Raw genomic sequence first — 15,923 nt, 5'->3', positions numbered from 1 at the left:
GGGCACTGGGGTGTGCCTGTTCCTGAAAAGCTGCTTGCAGGTGGCGAGGGGGTTTGATTATGGACTCACTTCAGTCTGTGCTGGTCAGGCAATGTTGCCCCAAGAGTCATGAGAGACCTGAGAGAGAAACCCTTAGCAGCAGAACAGCAGAGCTCCTGAATTGATCGTGGGACCGAGCAAGCAATGCTGCAGTCCGGAGAACAAGAGAAAGGTACCTAGGATAGGTAGGGGCTCATTTATACAGGCAAGTGCCCTTGATTTTATGTTAGACCCAGGGAGGGCTTGTGGCATGCCAGGGGCCCAAACTTCTCTTTTACTAAGTTGTCCTGGTGGCTTAGCCTCGAGCCCTGCTGGGGCAGGGTCAAGGCTCCCTTAGAGAAGCCCAGAGAAAGTGGGGTCCAGCCAGGAATGAAGGTGCTCAGAAGTTGAGAGTGGGGCCCAGCAAGACATACAGGAAACAAGGAGATTGGGAATGGGACCCAAGGGTCCCCAAGCCCTGAGCAGGACTAGAGGGTCCACGGGTCCAGAGAAGGGCAGAAAGCTGGCACGGGGAGCCCAAGAGCCCAGAGAGAGGGGCTGTGCATAGGACCACAGGTCTAAGAGCCCAAAGAGAGGGGGCTATGTATAGGACAAAGGGTCTGGGAGGCTAGAGGGGGCTGAATGTAGGACCAGGCTGTCTGAGAGCTCAGAGAAGAAGGGCTGAGTGAGGGACCAGGGAGTCTGAGTGCCCAAGGGGCTAAGTGTGTAAAGCTAACACATAAGTGATAACACCTGCGAGGCATGGGGCATGATGTAGGGAAGAACGGAGCCATGCACTGAGCCCTTAAGGCTACAGGTGCCTTAGAGGGGCACAGATAGGCCAAGAGGGCCCAAGTAGTTTAAGTGCCCAACTGAGATTAGGAAGGGACCTGGGAGAGACTTTCCCAGCCTAAGGCTCACTCTAAGGCCTGCAGGCAGCCTCCCTTAATCAACCTTCATTATTTTTAAAGAACAAGATGTGGCAGGCGAGCAATTGAGGGAGGGCAACATTAGAGTGAGAGCTAGCAGCTATGCCAGTCTCACTCAAAATGTACTATAAACCTCCCCATCAGTTCCTGTGACCTGTAAGATGCCTCATCTTAGACTAGGCAGGGGGCTCTTTGGCTCACTTGGGCTTAGGCACCAATTCCATCTGAACCACTCATGTCCTTTGTTTGGATCTGCCCCTAAGTGAATTGCTCTACTGGCTTCTCGCTGAAATGGCCTCCCCTCACTGCCTGTTTGATATAGGAATGTTAAAGTCCATTCTGGCCTTCCCTGGCATGGCAGGATGGCTACAGTGAGGTCACAACCAGAAAGAGATTCAACCATCCAGCAATTTGGATCCATTTGGTCTTTATTATGGTGCAACCCCAATCAGGAGTGGTCATTTATTCAGAATGAGGAAAAACAGAGACAATCCCATGGTCTGCTCTGGAGCAGTTTTCTTCAGCACCAGGAAATTTCCACCGTCAGCCAACTTTGTGTTTCCCAGATGCCATCTATTCTGCTGTTGACATGAATACTAACCTCCATTTCCCTGCTACTCCGCTCCTCATCAGTACATGGTTAATGTGTTTAAAATTTTTTTCTTCTGCCTCCAAATGTGATTACTTATCAGATTCTTCCACCTGAGCAGACCAGATGGTCCCAAGCAGCTGAGAGAGTTCTGGGTTGTTACAGCCATCAGATTGCAGCAGCTTCAATTCATGTGAACATGCCCTGCCTCCCAACAGTTATTACTGTCTCAGCTCAGAGATTACAGCCTCTTTTGTAAAGGCCTCCCATGCTGGAGGGATCGCTCCCTTGCCCTCAAACTTTGCACAGTAATCTTCCTCCAGTATGGACCGGAAATGGCACACAAACCATTTCCAGTAGGCCTGAGTGGATTTGTCTGGTGTGATGCTCCAGTTGGCATAAGCAGGTCCTGCTTTTCGATAATTCTTGTACTTGATTTGCTGGTTTCCATGGAGCACCATGAAGCAGTCACTTGCTACAAGGCTCGAGCATATATCAATGACCAGGTGGTCTGTTCCGTCCCATTGAACGCCATTCAGGGCCTGAGGCCGATGGAATTGAACGCTGTGGTCCCCGTCGTGACCGAGTATCGTGTTTGTACACAGAGCTTTGCAAAAGGGACACTGTTCCCAGCATCCAGAGAACTGGTCCACCAGTATTTGATGAGGTTTCAGTGTGAACTGTCCCATGTCCGTTGCAGCAAATTCCCGCCTCAGGTTCTCTATTACAGGGGCAAATGCTTGACTCACGGCCTCTTTCAGAAACTCAGTGTCCTTTATTTCCTGATGTTCAATGCTTTTCAGCTCACTTCTGGGCAGGTCTAAGTTATCTCCGAGTGTGCTGCAGAACTCATCCAGCCACAGCGAGACATTCCCATTTTTATCTTTGACAACTCTAGTTGAGCTGTAAATAGCTGAAAGAAGAAGAGCCTGGAAAAAATCAAGGGACACATTTAAGAAGTTCTTCAGCCTGTGACTCCTGTTATCCAAGCAATAATCCTCAATGCACTTTTTGATAAAACCCTCTAAAAAATCCCTGGGGAAGTGAATGTACTGCCTGTACTTCTCAAAGTTCTCCTCCTCTGCCAGGTATATCAGAATGTGGGTTTCTAGTTTGGATCGATTGCCGTTGAAGGCTGGATGGTTGGACTTCATCTCATCGGCGATGCTAATGGCAGTCTTGTTGTACACTGCCTGGCGAAGCGCTGCAGAAAGCTTGAGGCAGAAGAAATCAGCAAACGTTGTGATGGAGGTGGCGCCTTGGCAGGAAATCTGAAAGCACTTGAAGAAATCTTCTCGCTTGCTTTCCAGGTACAAAGCTGGATCGTTTGCTTTTTTAAAGACTGTGTGCATGTATTTAAACCTCTCTGCTGCCATTTGGCACAGATGCAGTGATAGATCTACTCTGTACTCATTAACGAAGGTATATTTTTGGTTATGGGATGCAGATTCCACCTCTTTCCGTATTAAATTCAGTATTTCATGAATGTAGTTCCGATTGTAACCCGCTCGCTCACGCTCCTTTGTGTCAATGTTCATGCTGACAAGCTGCATGATGTGGCTTCCCACCTGCTCAATGTTCTTTCTGTCGCTCTTATCCAGAGTCTTACTGAAAGGCCATCGTGTTTTCTTCATGATGATATGCTTGGACTCATCAATGGAAAAGGTATCATTGCAGGACAAGTTGTTAATTTTCTTTTCAATATTAGGCTCCTGCTTAAAATGTTCTAGGAAGATGTTTTCTATGTCCCTGCTTATGTTCGGGTCCTCAGTACGAGGAGCACTGGAAGACACTTCATAGATCCATGTATTCCACAGAAAGTCAAAGTGACCTCTGAGTTCTTCTTCATTTAATTTCTTACCTTTTAAACCCAGGGCCAAATCTTTGCTCCTTTTAAAAAGCTCCGTTTCATATTCTGACTTCTTCCCATCAAGTTTGCTCTGTTTCCTCTTCAGCTCAATCAGCTCTTCAGACTTTCTCTTAGTTTCTTCTATCAGCGACTCTTTCAAATCTTTCAGTTTATTTTCAATACTTGCTTTCCACTGAATCGATAACTCATAGTCTTGGTCCTTATTGAAGTATGTTTCAGTACCTTTCATGATGGTATCGTATTTTTTCTGAACTTCCTTTTCAAGGCTCCTGCGAGTGACACACTGGACTTCTCCCTTGCTGATCAGATTGTTTAGTTTTGTCTGCATGACTAATACGTGACTCCTCAACTCCCAGGTCCACTGGCTGAACGTGGCTTCTAGCCGGTTGTATGCTGCAATCTCCAGGGTGTTTTTGAAGCTGAAGACAAATTTCTCATTCAGCAAAGCGTTCCACAGGTCCCCAATGCGCACTTTTAACTCCGACAGTCTTAAAACACTGCCCCGCGGTTCCTTTTTGGCAGCCAGGAGAATTTTGCTCTTTAGTTCCTGCACGTTCTGGCTGTAACTGGGATTTGGGGGGGCCATGGGTGGGTTTCCTTCCCACAGGTGAGCAAAATAGTGGACGTGGCTGTTCACATCAAATCGGATCACGTCGCTAAAGCAGGTGACATCACAAAACTCTTGCTGGGCTGCTGTCACCGTCATTTCATCTAATCTCTGCTGCAGGCGTCTTTGTCCTGCCATATTCTGCTCTTTTGCAGTGATTTCTCCAACATTTTGGTGCACAAACAAACAGCTGGGGGAGAGGCGGACTTGCTTCATCCTCAGAAATGCCTGCACGGCAATCTGGAGGATGTCCTGCATTTCTGAGGGATTCTCCCCAAATATATTGATCAAAGTCATGTTGCCGAGGCCAATGACGAAAGTAGCTAGCTCGTTGTCATGATTGAGTGTTGATTTAGTGGCCAGTTCCGTGGCCCGAAGCCCCTCAGTATCAACTACTAGTATGTAATCAAAGTTCAAATGTTGTTGGATCTTTTCGTCCACCTTAATGAGCTGCATAAATGCCCCTCTTGTACATCTCCCTGCACTGACGTTGAACTGCAGGCCAAACATGGCGTTGAGCAGCGTTGATTTTCCAGTGCTCTGGATGCCGAGCACCGAGAGAACAAACACCTTTTTGTCCCCCAGCTTCTCTATCACTCTGTCAAAAACTGCTCTGACCCATTTTAGTGGCACGTAGGAAGCGTCACCGTCCATCAGCTCGATGGGATACCCTGAAACCATCAGGTCTGCAGCTATTTGTGGCAGTTCATAAGAACGTTTATCCACTTGAGGCAGTATATCCAAAGCTTCATAAATCTGCCCTATCTCTCTCAAAATGTGTTCAAGGCCAATTGTGGAAGCACTTATGTCCAGTAAGAGCTTTTCCAAGTTACTTTTCACTAGATTTTCTGAGCCGTCATTGTTTTCTAGATGTTTTTTTCCTTTCATTTGTGACCATGAGACATGATATTTCTGGTGGAGCTCTGTGAGGCACTCGGATGACAAGTCATCCATAAATAATTTCATCCACTGCAGGAAGTATTTCCTGATTGTCTTTGAGTGAGATTGGATAATGTCAAGCACTGACCTCATTAGATCATTGAGGGGGAATGCTCTCCTTAGCTGCTCTTCTCGTATAGCACGTTTTTCTGATTCAATATCACTGCGGTGCTGTTCAATGCTTTTGTTCCTTTTATCTTCCAAGCCAGTGAGCTCCTTGTCTTTCTTGCACCACTTGTGCCACAATTCTCCTTGCAGAGGTAACAGGTTTTCCTTCATCCTTTGTAAGTCATTCTCCCTGAAGAGGGCTATCAGTGTCTGTGCCATTGCCTTGGCTTCCTTGCACTCGTCTCTGTCTTCATCAATGAGGAAACCATGCTGACGAGCGATTTCTGAGCAAGCATTAAGACTGCAAGGTTTTGAACCCACTAGTAAATCTTTGATGTTTTTTGCAAGCTCATCAATTAATTCTGCCTCGTTTCTGTTCTTTAGGGCTATTTTTATCTTCAGGTTGGATTTGCCAGCTACAATATTCTCTTTTTCAGTAAAAAGACACACAAAAGGCTTCGGAGATTTCAGGAGATCCCGGACAAGTTGCTTCCCTACTTCATTCTCATCAGATGTTGTAAGGAGAAGCACATTCAGAGAAGAGATCTCCTGTAAAAATCCAACTTGTTGCTTGTGCTCTCTTGCATCCCCATGAAGATTAGTAAATGCAATGCAGTTGTCAAACCTGTCATCATCCTTTCCACTGGGACAGTACCAGAAGATTTCCACAACACCTCCCATCAGGAGACAGTCTTTGCTGCTGCCTCTGCAGTCACGGTGGAAGAAAATATCATGTTTGTGTTCACTCAGTAGAGCATTTAGGATCTTAGACTTGGAAGAAGAAGAATTCCCAATCCGCATGAAGGACACCACAGGGGTGTCTACCTGGTAAATCAATTTGTTCTTATAATTTTTAATGCTAGTCCCCAGCCCTGTTTTCTCAATACCGTTCCAGCTCTTTTGAACTTGGCTAAGGGACCAGAGGGGGAACTCTATGTTTGAAGTGCAAGGATTTGGCACCAGGAGAGGGAGCGCAAACTGGCAGAAGGAAAGTTTTGTTGAAACGTATTGTCTCGTGAAATCATCAGCACAGTGAAAAATGGCCATCTGGATGTCCATAGGGTGCACATGTGCCTGTCGTGGTGCAGCAGACTTGTGAGTGCCCTCACTGCCCTCTTCTAAAAAGTCATCATAGATATCTGAGGATTCATTAGATGATTCAGTCATATTGGCCATGGTGTTCAATGTGCTTGGTATGCCTTTCTTTGTTTCACTGTCATCCTTGCACACCAGGTACCTTACCCGATAATCCACCATCAGCAGCTTTTGCAAGAAATAAAATGGGAGCTCGCTGTCAGTGCGGGGCAAGCTGTCCTGGAACAAGGTCTTGTCAATCACATGGAAATCTGCCCTCCCCATTTTTCTTGGATAGTAGTTTTCAAGTCCAAGCCTTTGGATCAAATGGAGAAAGTCTTGCACTTGGGAACCTTCAGGCTGGTCAACCTGGCAGGGAGGCCCTTTGGGTTGCAATTTAGGTGAGTGTATTTGCTTATCCCCTCGACAGACTTGACTTAGCTCTGTTATTATAGCCTGCACCTGCAGGTCACCACGAGAAGTTTCAAGCTCTCCATTAACAAGGCAATTCAGGTCTCTTTCCAGTGCACTCCAGTCATCACATGCATGGTGCTTTGCAAGGACTTGACAGACTTCAGTTGACAGTGAGTTTCCCATGTGTTGCTTCATAAAAGCCAATCTTTTGCGCTTCTGTTCTGGAGACACATCTTTGAATTCAGGCGCTATGGTCAGACCTGTCAGCAGCTGGAAAGCATGAGCTTGGGAAGCCTTCTGATCCCTCAGGGTCAAATACCGCTTGTGAGCTCTCTGCATTTCCTTTATCATAAAGTTGATCTCTGAACAGCCAAGGAGATGTTTGAAGGTTTTGCTTTCCACACGATATCCCATGCTGACTGCAATGGAGAGTAACAACAGTTGTATGTCTGCCTGCCCTCTCTCTCCTAGGGCCTTCAGGCAAGAGCACAAAGCTAAGTTCACCTTTACGCTAGCTTTTACTTTTGCTTCTTCCACTGCTGCTGAAGAGGTCGTAAGGCTGGGTTCCTCCATGTCATCCTGCAGTTGCTGTAGGGCTTTGATAAAATGAGCAAATTCTGAGATGCAGACAGGTTCCTGATGTTTTTCTTCAGCATGAGAGATCCACTGCATAATGGAGGAAAACTGGGGGCAATGCTTCACTGAATGGGCATAAGGCTCCAGAAGGCACTGCAGCAGGTGTTTGATGTACATGGTGTTTTGGGCAGGCGAGCCTTGGCACAGCAAAACTGTATTTGCCAGGAAATCCTGAAGCACCTTGTCCGAAAGGCAGAGGTTGACCCAGGCATCGTTGTCCTTTGTTTTGTCATTCAGCTTCTGTTTGAAGTGTATCAGCTTCACCAGCTGCTCTTCCTCCCCAGTGACTTCCCAGGACTTCATGTCCTCCAAAAATGCTCTGGCCTCTTCCATTGCACTTATTAATTGCTCACCCACCAACATACTTGCCCGTTGCTTTGTAAGGGCTTCATAGGCTCTCATGAGACTTCTGCTCATCTCATAAACATCCCCAAAGTCCTGTCTGTGGTTGGACAGGATTACATCCCACACTGGAATCAGCTGACAGCCTCGGTCAATAACACACCAGGTTTTGTTACTGGCCACTAAACCAGATCTCCATGATGGGTGTGAATCTACCCCAGCTGGGCCGCCTGTCTGGGTCACAGACAGCTGAATCTCTGCTTTGAATATTTTTGCCTCTGTGCCTTGAAGGGATGTTTTGGAACTTGATTTAGAGACACTCACCCCACCTGCAACGCTGAAACCAAAGCCTGTGAAGCTGCCTCCTATGTAGGAGCCAAGGGCATCCGACGTCTGTTTCTTCACCTCGTCCAGCTGCTCTGCCCGAAATCCCTCGGAAGACGCTTTCCACCAGAAGATCCCACCGAAGTGGAGGGGGCCCTGGTTGACGTGAGACCCGAATCTGGTGAAGAAACCCCTGCACCGGCTCTTCAGCATCTCCAGCCTGTCTGGCTCCGGGGTGTGACTCAGAAGCTGCTCGATCCCTGTTAGCTCTTGCAGTGCTGCATTAGACAGTCGAAGCTGGTCCTTTGGGAAGTAGCAGGAGGCCAGAGGGATGTAGCTGCACATGGCAGTGCAAATGTACATGTGCTCGGAGCGGGACCTGTGGGTTTCCTCGTGTTCTGAAGCTGTGCTGTAATCTGTGCTGGTTTCGGCACTAAAACCCCAGTATCCACCTTTGGCTGCAACACTTGTGCTGAAACCCAGCTTCTCCATGGCCTTGGTGAAGGTGGATTCTGCTCTGGACGATGAAAACTCCTTCTTCTCAAACAGGGGCCCTTGGTCTGGGCCGGAGAGCTTGAATCCGTCTGGGACGGTTATGAGCGGCTCTCTCTTCTCCAGCAGGTCCTCAAGCTTGTCTGTTCTGTAAATGCCCTGCAGGGCCAGCCCTCCCGATGCCCGCCTCAGCACCTCCTCGTCGGGGATGTTCTCCCCCTTGGACACCGACTCCTCCAGGACGTTTAGTTGCTTCTGCATGTTCTCTATCACCTCCACCAAAGGCTTCTCAGATGCCACCCAGTACTGCAGAGGGATGGCCATGGCTTTCCGCAGCTCCTCCTCTTTCTTTTGTACAGCTGCCTCATGGCGGGTTCTGCCTTTCTGCTGCATTTCTCCGAGATCCCTCAGTGCTGCCTTTGCCTGCTCTTGCTCACTCTTTAACAAATCTGAGCGCTCCTGCTGCTGCTGCTTCATTCTTGCCTTGATGCCCCCCTTGAAGAGCTCCTGGAGGGCCTGCTTTTCCCAAGTATACTGCACATCATGCTCCAGCTGCAGGTAGTCCTCCTGCCTCAGGTGTTTCAAGACTTGTGCACTGGTGACTCCAAGTTGCTTTTGTAGTTTGGGTAGCCAGTAGTCTGCACTCAGGCCAACTTCCTGAAGTCTCTTGGCCAATTCTTTCTCTCCAGGGTCTTTCTGAACTGGATGGTTGGGTTCTTCCTTCTCTGCTGACATGGCTGTGAAGAGAAGGAGAAGACTCTGTTCTCATCACACTTAGATGAAGAGTCCCTCCACTGGCCCACCCCCATCCCTGTAATACAACATGAACTAAGTTATGGTGTTTAGCCACAGCACTACTCAATATATGGCAAGAAACCCAAGCATCCTTTGAGAGGGATCATTGCTCCCTGTGTGCTCCCTGAGGTGCAGTGAGCAGACTGGGGTATCCTGTCTCCTTCAAAAAAAGAGGAACTAAGCAAAAATGAGGATGCTGGATAGAAATAAATTAAAAGGGGCATTGAAGAAGGTTGAAAACTTGCAGGCAGCATGCTTAAAAATACCAGATTGGAAGTGCAGGGAAAATAAAGATTGCAAAGCAAAAAAGAGAGTGAGGGAATCAAAGAGGTGACATGGTTAAATGACTGAATAGAGGAGAGTGCTAGGTGCAAAACAATGTCATTCAAGACATGAAAATCAGGTCCTGATGAAGGAAATAGAAAGGAGCATAAACCCCGGTAAGCTAAAGTGGAAGGTACAATAAGGCAAGCCAAAAAAGAATTTGAAGACTAACTTGCTAGTAATGTAAAACATAAGGATAATAGAAAAGTTAAGTGCATGAGAAGCAGGAAGCCTGCCAGGGCTGCAGTGGGGCTGTTGGAACATTATCGAGTAAAAAGAGCAGTCAGGGAAGATTAGGCCACTGCAGAGAAGCTAAATTAATTGACCTTTACTATGGAAGACGTTAGGGAGATTCTCATCTCCCAGCCACTCCTTTGAGGGGACAGATGGATAAAACAGAGTCAGACAGAGGTGTCTGTAGAGAAGGTTAGAGAGAACTGATAAATTAAACAATAGCAAATCACTAGGACTGGACAATATTCACCCAAAAGTCCCAAAGGAGCTTCAACTCAATAGATTGGAGCTGATGACTTCAGTAAGGAACTGTAACAGGGAACCCTAACCCTGTTACTAAGAGACAGGGTGGCCCCTTTAAGTCCAGAACCTTCCAGTCATGGCCAGCCGGGAAGGGAGAGGTTAAGGCTCAAGGCCTGCCAGCCAGTCAGGTGACAAGAAGAGGAAGGCTAGGACCTTACAAATGGTGAGTGGAGGACAGAGGGGCAGCAGAGAGGCAGACTCCCAATGACTACGGTGCTGCACCTGCAGTCTTGGTCAGAAGAATACACCATGCCCAGAGCCATCCTCACGATCATCTAAAGTAAGCAGGCATGTTGCCTCCCTTGCTTAATGTTAACCGGTGGTTTGGGTGAGGCTATTAGGGGATGGGGGAGGCTTCATAGGGGACCCACAGTAGTGTGAGGACCCCAGCATCAGAGAGGGTGCGGTATTTGGGGGCGCACGGACCCCGGTGCTAGATAGGGCGCAATATTCAGGGGTGAGTAGACCCCAGTGCCACAGAGGGGCAGGAGCCTGAGTGAGGGGGCGGGGTTCTGTGAGCTAGAGCCTGGGAGTCAAACCCTGAGTAGTGGGTTGTTGGTTTTTTGACTGACAGGCCTAGCTAGAGAAAAAAGGGGTAGGCCCATAGTGGCCTAGACTCCAACATAAAGAGGAATTTACAAATACTATCTACAAGGCTTGGGCTGTGGTATAGGGGAGGAATGGAGCCGCAGATAGCACCCCCTGGCATCGGGGTAGGAAATGGGCAGCATCCTGCTTAATTACATCTATTAATCAATTAACAACAAGGCATGGCAGGCGAGAAGGTGGGCAGTTGGCCCATAACAGGTGGGCAGGGCCACCAGTAGACAGACCCCAAAGAGGCGCCCCTGTTACAGGAACCTATCACTAAAACCAGTCTCTGCACCGGAGAACTGGAGAGTTGCCAGTGCAATGCCAGTCTTTAAAGAGGGCTCCAAGGGAAAGTCAGGGCACTAAAATCCAGTGAGCCTGAATTGTTGCCAGAAATTGGTAGGAACTGCAATACAAAATAAGATTGTTCAATGTCGGGATGGGGAGGACATGCAGGGGATAGCTGTGACATCTGAAGGCAGGGTGGATATGCCCCTTTCTAGACTAACTACCTAAGATATATAGAAAGAGCACAAGCTTTCATGAACCCAAGTTCACTTCATCAGATGCTAGAGAAAGTTTCATTCACATCCTAGAATCATCCTTATCCAAACCATCTTATACAAATCCTTGTCTGACCTAGTACTGAAGCAGCACAGTCACCCTGACACAACACAAGGCATAACACCCAACCCTACCACCGGGAAAGCAGGGGGCCCACGGCTGCTGCAAAAGGGGTTAATATATGGTCAAGAAGTCCCAAGAAGAGACTACGGTCCCCACTACAAAGAAAGGCAAAGGCCCCCCACAGCCTGTACCAAAATGACTGGCGGGGGGGAACCCTCTAGCCTGGATGTGTGAGTCCCAGAAGGAGCACTGACAGGAGTCCCGGACCCTGTGCACTATACCTGCCACCTGATCCCCCTGTGCAAGGCTGCGTGGGGCCCCAGAGGCATCATCCCAGCACTTAGAGGAGTGGGAGGGGGTGGTGCTGCTCACCCAGGACCCAGTCCTGGTGCACAGGGCAGAGAGGGGCTGGTGTCAGACTCCTGGGTCCCACTCCTGGTGTGTGGGGCCCAGGGCCTGCACAGATGGGCTCCCACACTACTCATCAGGCCCTTGGGGCCAAGAGGTTGGACAGCACTGCCACGGTAGAGCACAGGCATCACTGCACCTAGATCTGCCCTGACCAGTGGCTGTCCAACCTTGTGACAGGGAGTCTGCCAGGTGGGGAGAGGGGGCACAGCTGGGCTGCTTGCTGGGCGAAGAGGGAAGCAGCTGAGCTGAGGGCTGTGCACAATCAAAGCAAGCTGCTGTGAGGACAACCCAGCTGCCTGTTAGCCCTAAAGGCAAACACCCGTGCAGGCTTGTGAGGCATCTGACTCAGATTAGGTGGCGACCCCCGTTAGATCTCCTTGGAGGCAAAAGTGCCTGGCAGGGAGCCCAGCTCTCCGGAAAGAGCAGCCACCCAAGAAACCCTTGCAGGAGCTGGAGTGTTGTAAAGGCAGAGCGGTGAGAACCCAGGAGGACGGTTGCTCTGGTGTTTGCAGAGCGATGCTTTTGCTAAAGCGACAGCTTACCTTTCTCTTTCATGTTTACCCAGAGCAGGGAGCTTTTTAAGATGATAGCCTGCCTTTATGCTACATTTTACACTGGCAGACCATGTATTGCTGGAAGGGGAGATGTGGAGGCTGCAGTTGGGTGTGTGAGGGGCACACCTCGGTTTATACTCACAGGGGTGCCTGGGAGGTGCATCAGTGAACCCTGCCAGGGACAGGAGCGAGTCAAAGGAGTGGCCTAAGGGCATGGGAAGTTTTAAGCCCTGCCAGGGCTGGACACAAGACAGGCAAGCAGAAAGCCAAAGGGACTAAAGCCTGAACCAGGCAAGACAATACAGAGGCAACCAGAGGCCAAGAGGGCCAGGGTGAGAGCCAGAGACAGGAGCCTGAGAGGGGCAAGGTCCAGAGACAGGAGCCTGAGAGAGCCAAAACCAGGGCCAGGGGCTCGGAGGCAGAGGGGTGCAAGACACTCAATAGGGACAAGCCCATAAGCCAAGGTCTGGTCTAATGGGCCCAAGGGACTGGAGGAGGCAGTCACACAAAGGGGCTTCAGCGCCACTCGATGCTGACTGCCACAAATTGGTTCTCAAACACCTCCAGTAATGGGGGGTCCACTGTGGCGGGCCAGTAGGGGGCGCTCCTGCGTTGAGCCGCCCACCTCCCTGCGCCCGACCACCTTCCAGGCTCCGAGTGCCTCCCTGGGGTGCCTCCCGTCCGGCCGACCCCTTCCCTGGAGCACACCCGCTAGCCTGGGGGTCCCGCTGCCACCATCCAAGGCTCTGGACTCACTTCTGGCTCTGTGCACCTTGGAAAACACAGGCCTGATCGTCCAATGGGTGCTAGACCCAGTATAAGCACTTGGGGCACTTCCCCAAGTCAGGGGCTTATTAGGAAGCCCCCCTTAGTCCACAGACCTCAGGGGCCTCCTTGGCATAATTTAGTCCCACCCCTCAATAAGTCTCCACACCGGTCACAAAGGAGAACTTTATTGATTACAGGGGTAGGGCAGAAACAGGGTAAAAGGTAGAGCAATATCATAGAAATCTTACAGGAATATCAAAGGAATCCCATAGAGCAAACCAGGGTGGCTGAGGTAGCCGATTCAACACGCATCTGAGTTACTGAAGCTAAATATCTGATCGGATCTCTAGTAGGTTACTCACTCGCATCGTCCAGAGGTGCTTGTTGTTTCCTCTGGAGGCAGGGCACTCTTGCAGCATGCGGTGATGAGGAGAGAGCCAGGTTCAGATTCACCTGGATGACCGCATGGATAATGGCTGCCCTTCTTCCTGCCCCGGCCTTTTTAAAAACTCAAATACAGCAGGGTATTCGGATCCCACCGCTGACATCCACACCTTCCCTGCCTTGTTGCTCTGACAGCGCAGAAGTGTTTCCTGAGGTCCAACCTAAACCTACTTGGCTGCAACTTCAAGCTGTTGGTCCACATCCTCCACTCTGCAGCAAGAGGCCTCCCCTCCTGAACTTGCCTCCTGCACTTCCAGCTGGGCAGGAGCTCCCAGCCTGCTCTCCTGCATGTTGTTCCCCAGCCGGAGAAGCATCTCAGGCTAACTACTTCACAGTTAGGGCGGCTAGGAGCTGGAACCAACTTCCAAGTGAGGTGGTGCTGGCCCCTACCCTGGGGATCTTTAAGAAGAGGCTGGATACCTACCTGGCTGGACTCATTTGAGTCCCGTTTTTTGTTTAGGGTTCTTTTGTTGTTCTCCCGCCCTGGCGGGGGGTCGGGCTAGAAGATCTATTAGGTCCCTTCCGACCCTAAAACTATGAAACTATGAAACTGTGCCCACCCTGCCATCAGCCTCCAGCCCACATAGCCCATGCCCTCCCACCCTTGGTTCCCCGCCGTTCCTCCCTCTTTTCTGTGCCTTGCCATTCTGCCTTTGAACCTGAGCAATACAGCTCTCATCCCATCGACCCTCTGCTGAGCCCTTGCACAAGACGCCCTCGCTCTTACCTGGACAATCCTCCCCAAAGCCTGCTCCACTGCTGGCTTCCTGCCCCTGAGCCCCAGCCTGCACCCTGGAGCTGGCTCCTCACCTCTGCTGTGCAGCCAGCTGCTGGCTCCATGCCCATCTCTTAGACCTCAGTTGTCTGTCCCTGGCCTTAGCCTCCAACCCCCAGTCATGGACCCATGCCTGCCTTTACCCCGCTTGGCATTTGGGAGCCTCCTTTCCTGCATAAACATGAAAAGTAACTGACTCCACCCTACCTTGCAAAGGAGAGATGTGTCTCAAGGGGCAGAAGCCCTGAGCTCCCCGCTCCGGCACACCGCAGCTGAGCAGAAAATCTGCTAAACAAAGAACAGAAGCCAGACAGGATTCCCAAATGGAGAGACAGACCCCGAGGTACCCCAGGGAAAACCCAGCATTACCTTCCCCTGCAGCCGCTGCTGGTCTGTGCTCTGCTTCCTCCTTCCCCAACCGTTGTGTTGCACAGCACAGTATGTGCTTTCGCTTTCTCTTTTCTGGATATTGGCAGCTGTGTCCTCAGGGGCCCTCCCTGCTTTCCGGGAAGTCACGCTCCTTTTCAGCACAGAGCTGAGCTCTGCTTTGCTGGAGGAATTTAACTGTTTTGTGCACAACACAGGGCAGATACAAGCATGGGAGATTTTGCCCAGGGTCAGCCCCAGCCTCACATGATGCCCACACAAGAGGTCCCTGAGAGCCGGTGGTGGAGATCTCCACAAAGGAATGGGCATTTTTCCTTCCTGCGAAGCAGAGGAAGCTGTAGCCCAGGGGTGGACAAAATGCGGCCTGTGGGCTGGATGTGGCCCACCAGGCCATTTTATCCGGCCCGTGGGGTCTCTAAAAATTTTAGAAAAGTAATATTTATCTGCCCCTGGCTGCCTGTCATGTGGCCCTCGATGGCTTGCCAAAACTCAGTAAGTGACCCTCCACCCGAAATAATTGTCCATCACTACTGTAGCCACTCACCCTGCTGTCAGTGGGGCTCAGAGATGCCTTTTCTGGGATGAATTTGAGAAGAGATGCTGATTTGAGCTCTGTTTTTAGACCCAGGCAGGCACCGCAGGATGGTTTACTTGGGGTCAGGCTTTCAAAGATCTCCTCCTTTTTCGGCACCTGCATGGGCTGGAGACTGACTTGCAGTTTGAATGATTCTGGAGCACACGGGGCAGTGACCTAGGGAAACCCTGCGGCGCTAAGGCTGCCTTGGCAGGATCCGGCCTTTGGAGAGCCCATCCAGGCACCTTGGGCCCAATGCATGCGACAGAGCTGCAGCAATACTGTGAGTGTGCTCCCACGCAGCACCCCTGTCCCAGCCAAAGACGGCTTCTGCCACCACCCGGCAGCTGGCAGAAGGGGTGTTATACATGCGCGCCCATGCCTTCTGCTGGCTACCCGTGTGGGTCTGGGCATATGCTCAGGCAGTCTCTGTGGGGGCTGCTGCCTGCTCTTTAGCTGGAAAAAGCCCCCAGCATAGACTTTGCGTGCTTGGAGCAGGTGTCTGGGAGGGTCTCCCAGCCACAATCCTAGAGCCAGACCTCTGAGAGCTGTGTCCCGTGCCCTGTGCCTGCTTCCAGGTCATCCACACAGCCTGTCTGCCCTGGGGGTAATGAGCCATTCTTCCAGGCATAACATAGACTGGAGACAGGAGGACTTTGCTCTCCCTTCCTTATCACATTCACTAGGAGCTCTCAAACCTAGAATTGACCAAAAACCCAGTTTAAAGACGTCGTTCTCCTCTCTCACCACAGGGTGGCACCCGGACCCTGGGCATGGATGGCTGGTCCTGCTGA

At 50.3% G+C, this 15,923-nt stretch overlaps 1 protein-coding gene across 3 annotated transcripts; it reads right to left on the bottom strand.

Annotated features, from left to right (window-relative positions):
- Nucleotides 1–1,365: 1,365 nt before the first annotated feature.
- LOC102382181 (interferon-induced very large GTPase 1-like) lies at nucleotides 1,366–14,592 on the bottom strand. Of its 3 annotated transcripts, XM_025215787.1 has the most exons (3): nucleotides 14,538–14,572; nucleotides 14,376–14,453; nucleotides 1,366–9,079 (listed from the first exon to the last, which is right to left on the bottom strand). In XM_025215787.1, the coding sequence occupies exon 3, from the start codon at nucleotides 9,075–9,077 to the stop codon at nucleotides 1,758–1,760; it is 7,320 nt and encodes a 2,439-aa protein (XP_025071572.1). In that variant the 5' UTR covers nucleotides 9,078–9,079; nucleotides 14,376–14,453; nucleotides 14,538–14,572; the 3' UTR covers nucleotides 1,366–1,757. The 3 variants fall into 3 exon arrangements, with proteins under 3 accessions (XP_025071572.1, XP_006033964.1, XP_025071573.1); XM_006033902.2 differs by lacking the exon at nucleotides 14,376–14,453 and having other exon boundaries at nucleotides 14,538–14,592; XM_025215788.1 differs by lacking the exons at nucleotides 14,376–14,453; nucleotides 14,538–14,572 and adding an exon at nucleotides 13,312–13,316.
- Between the last annotated feature and the right edge of the window lie 1,331 nt (nucleotides 14,593–15,923).

This window comes from Alligator sinensis, unplaced genomic scaffold, assembly GCF_000455745.1.
Source record: "Alligator sinensis unplaced genomic scaffold, ASM45574v1 scaffold650_1, whole genome shotgun sequence".
In the NCBI taxonomy this organism is placed as follows: domain Eukaryota; kingdom Metazoa; phylum Chordata; order Crocodylia; family Alligatoridae; genus Alligator; species Alligator sinensis.
The sequence above is the reverse complement of the archived record's forward strand: the minus strand, read 5'-3'. Positions and strand labels throughout refer to the sequence as shown.

Bases quoted from the DNA above. Each gene is read 5' to 3' on its own strand.
- LOC102382181 (XM_006033902.2), bottom strand. From the start codon at position 9,077: ATGTCAGCAGAGAAGGAAGAACCCAACCATCCAGTTCAGAAAGACCCT.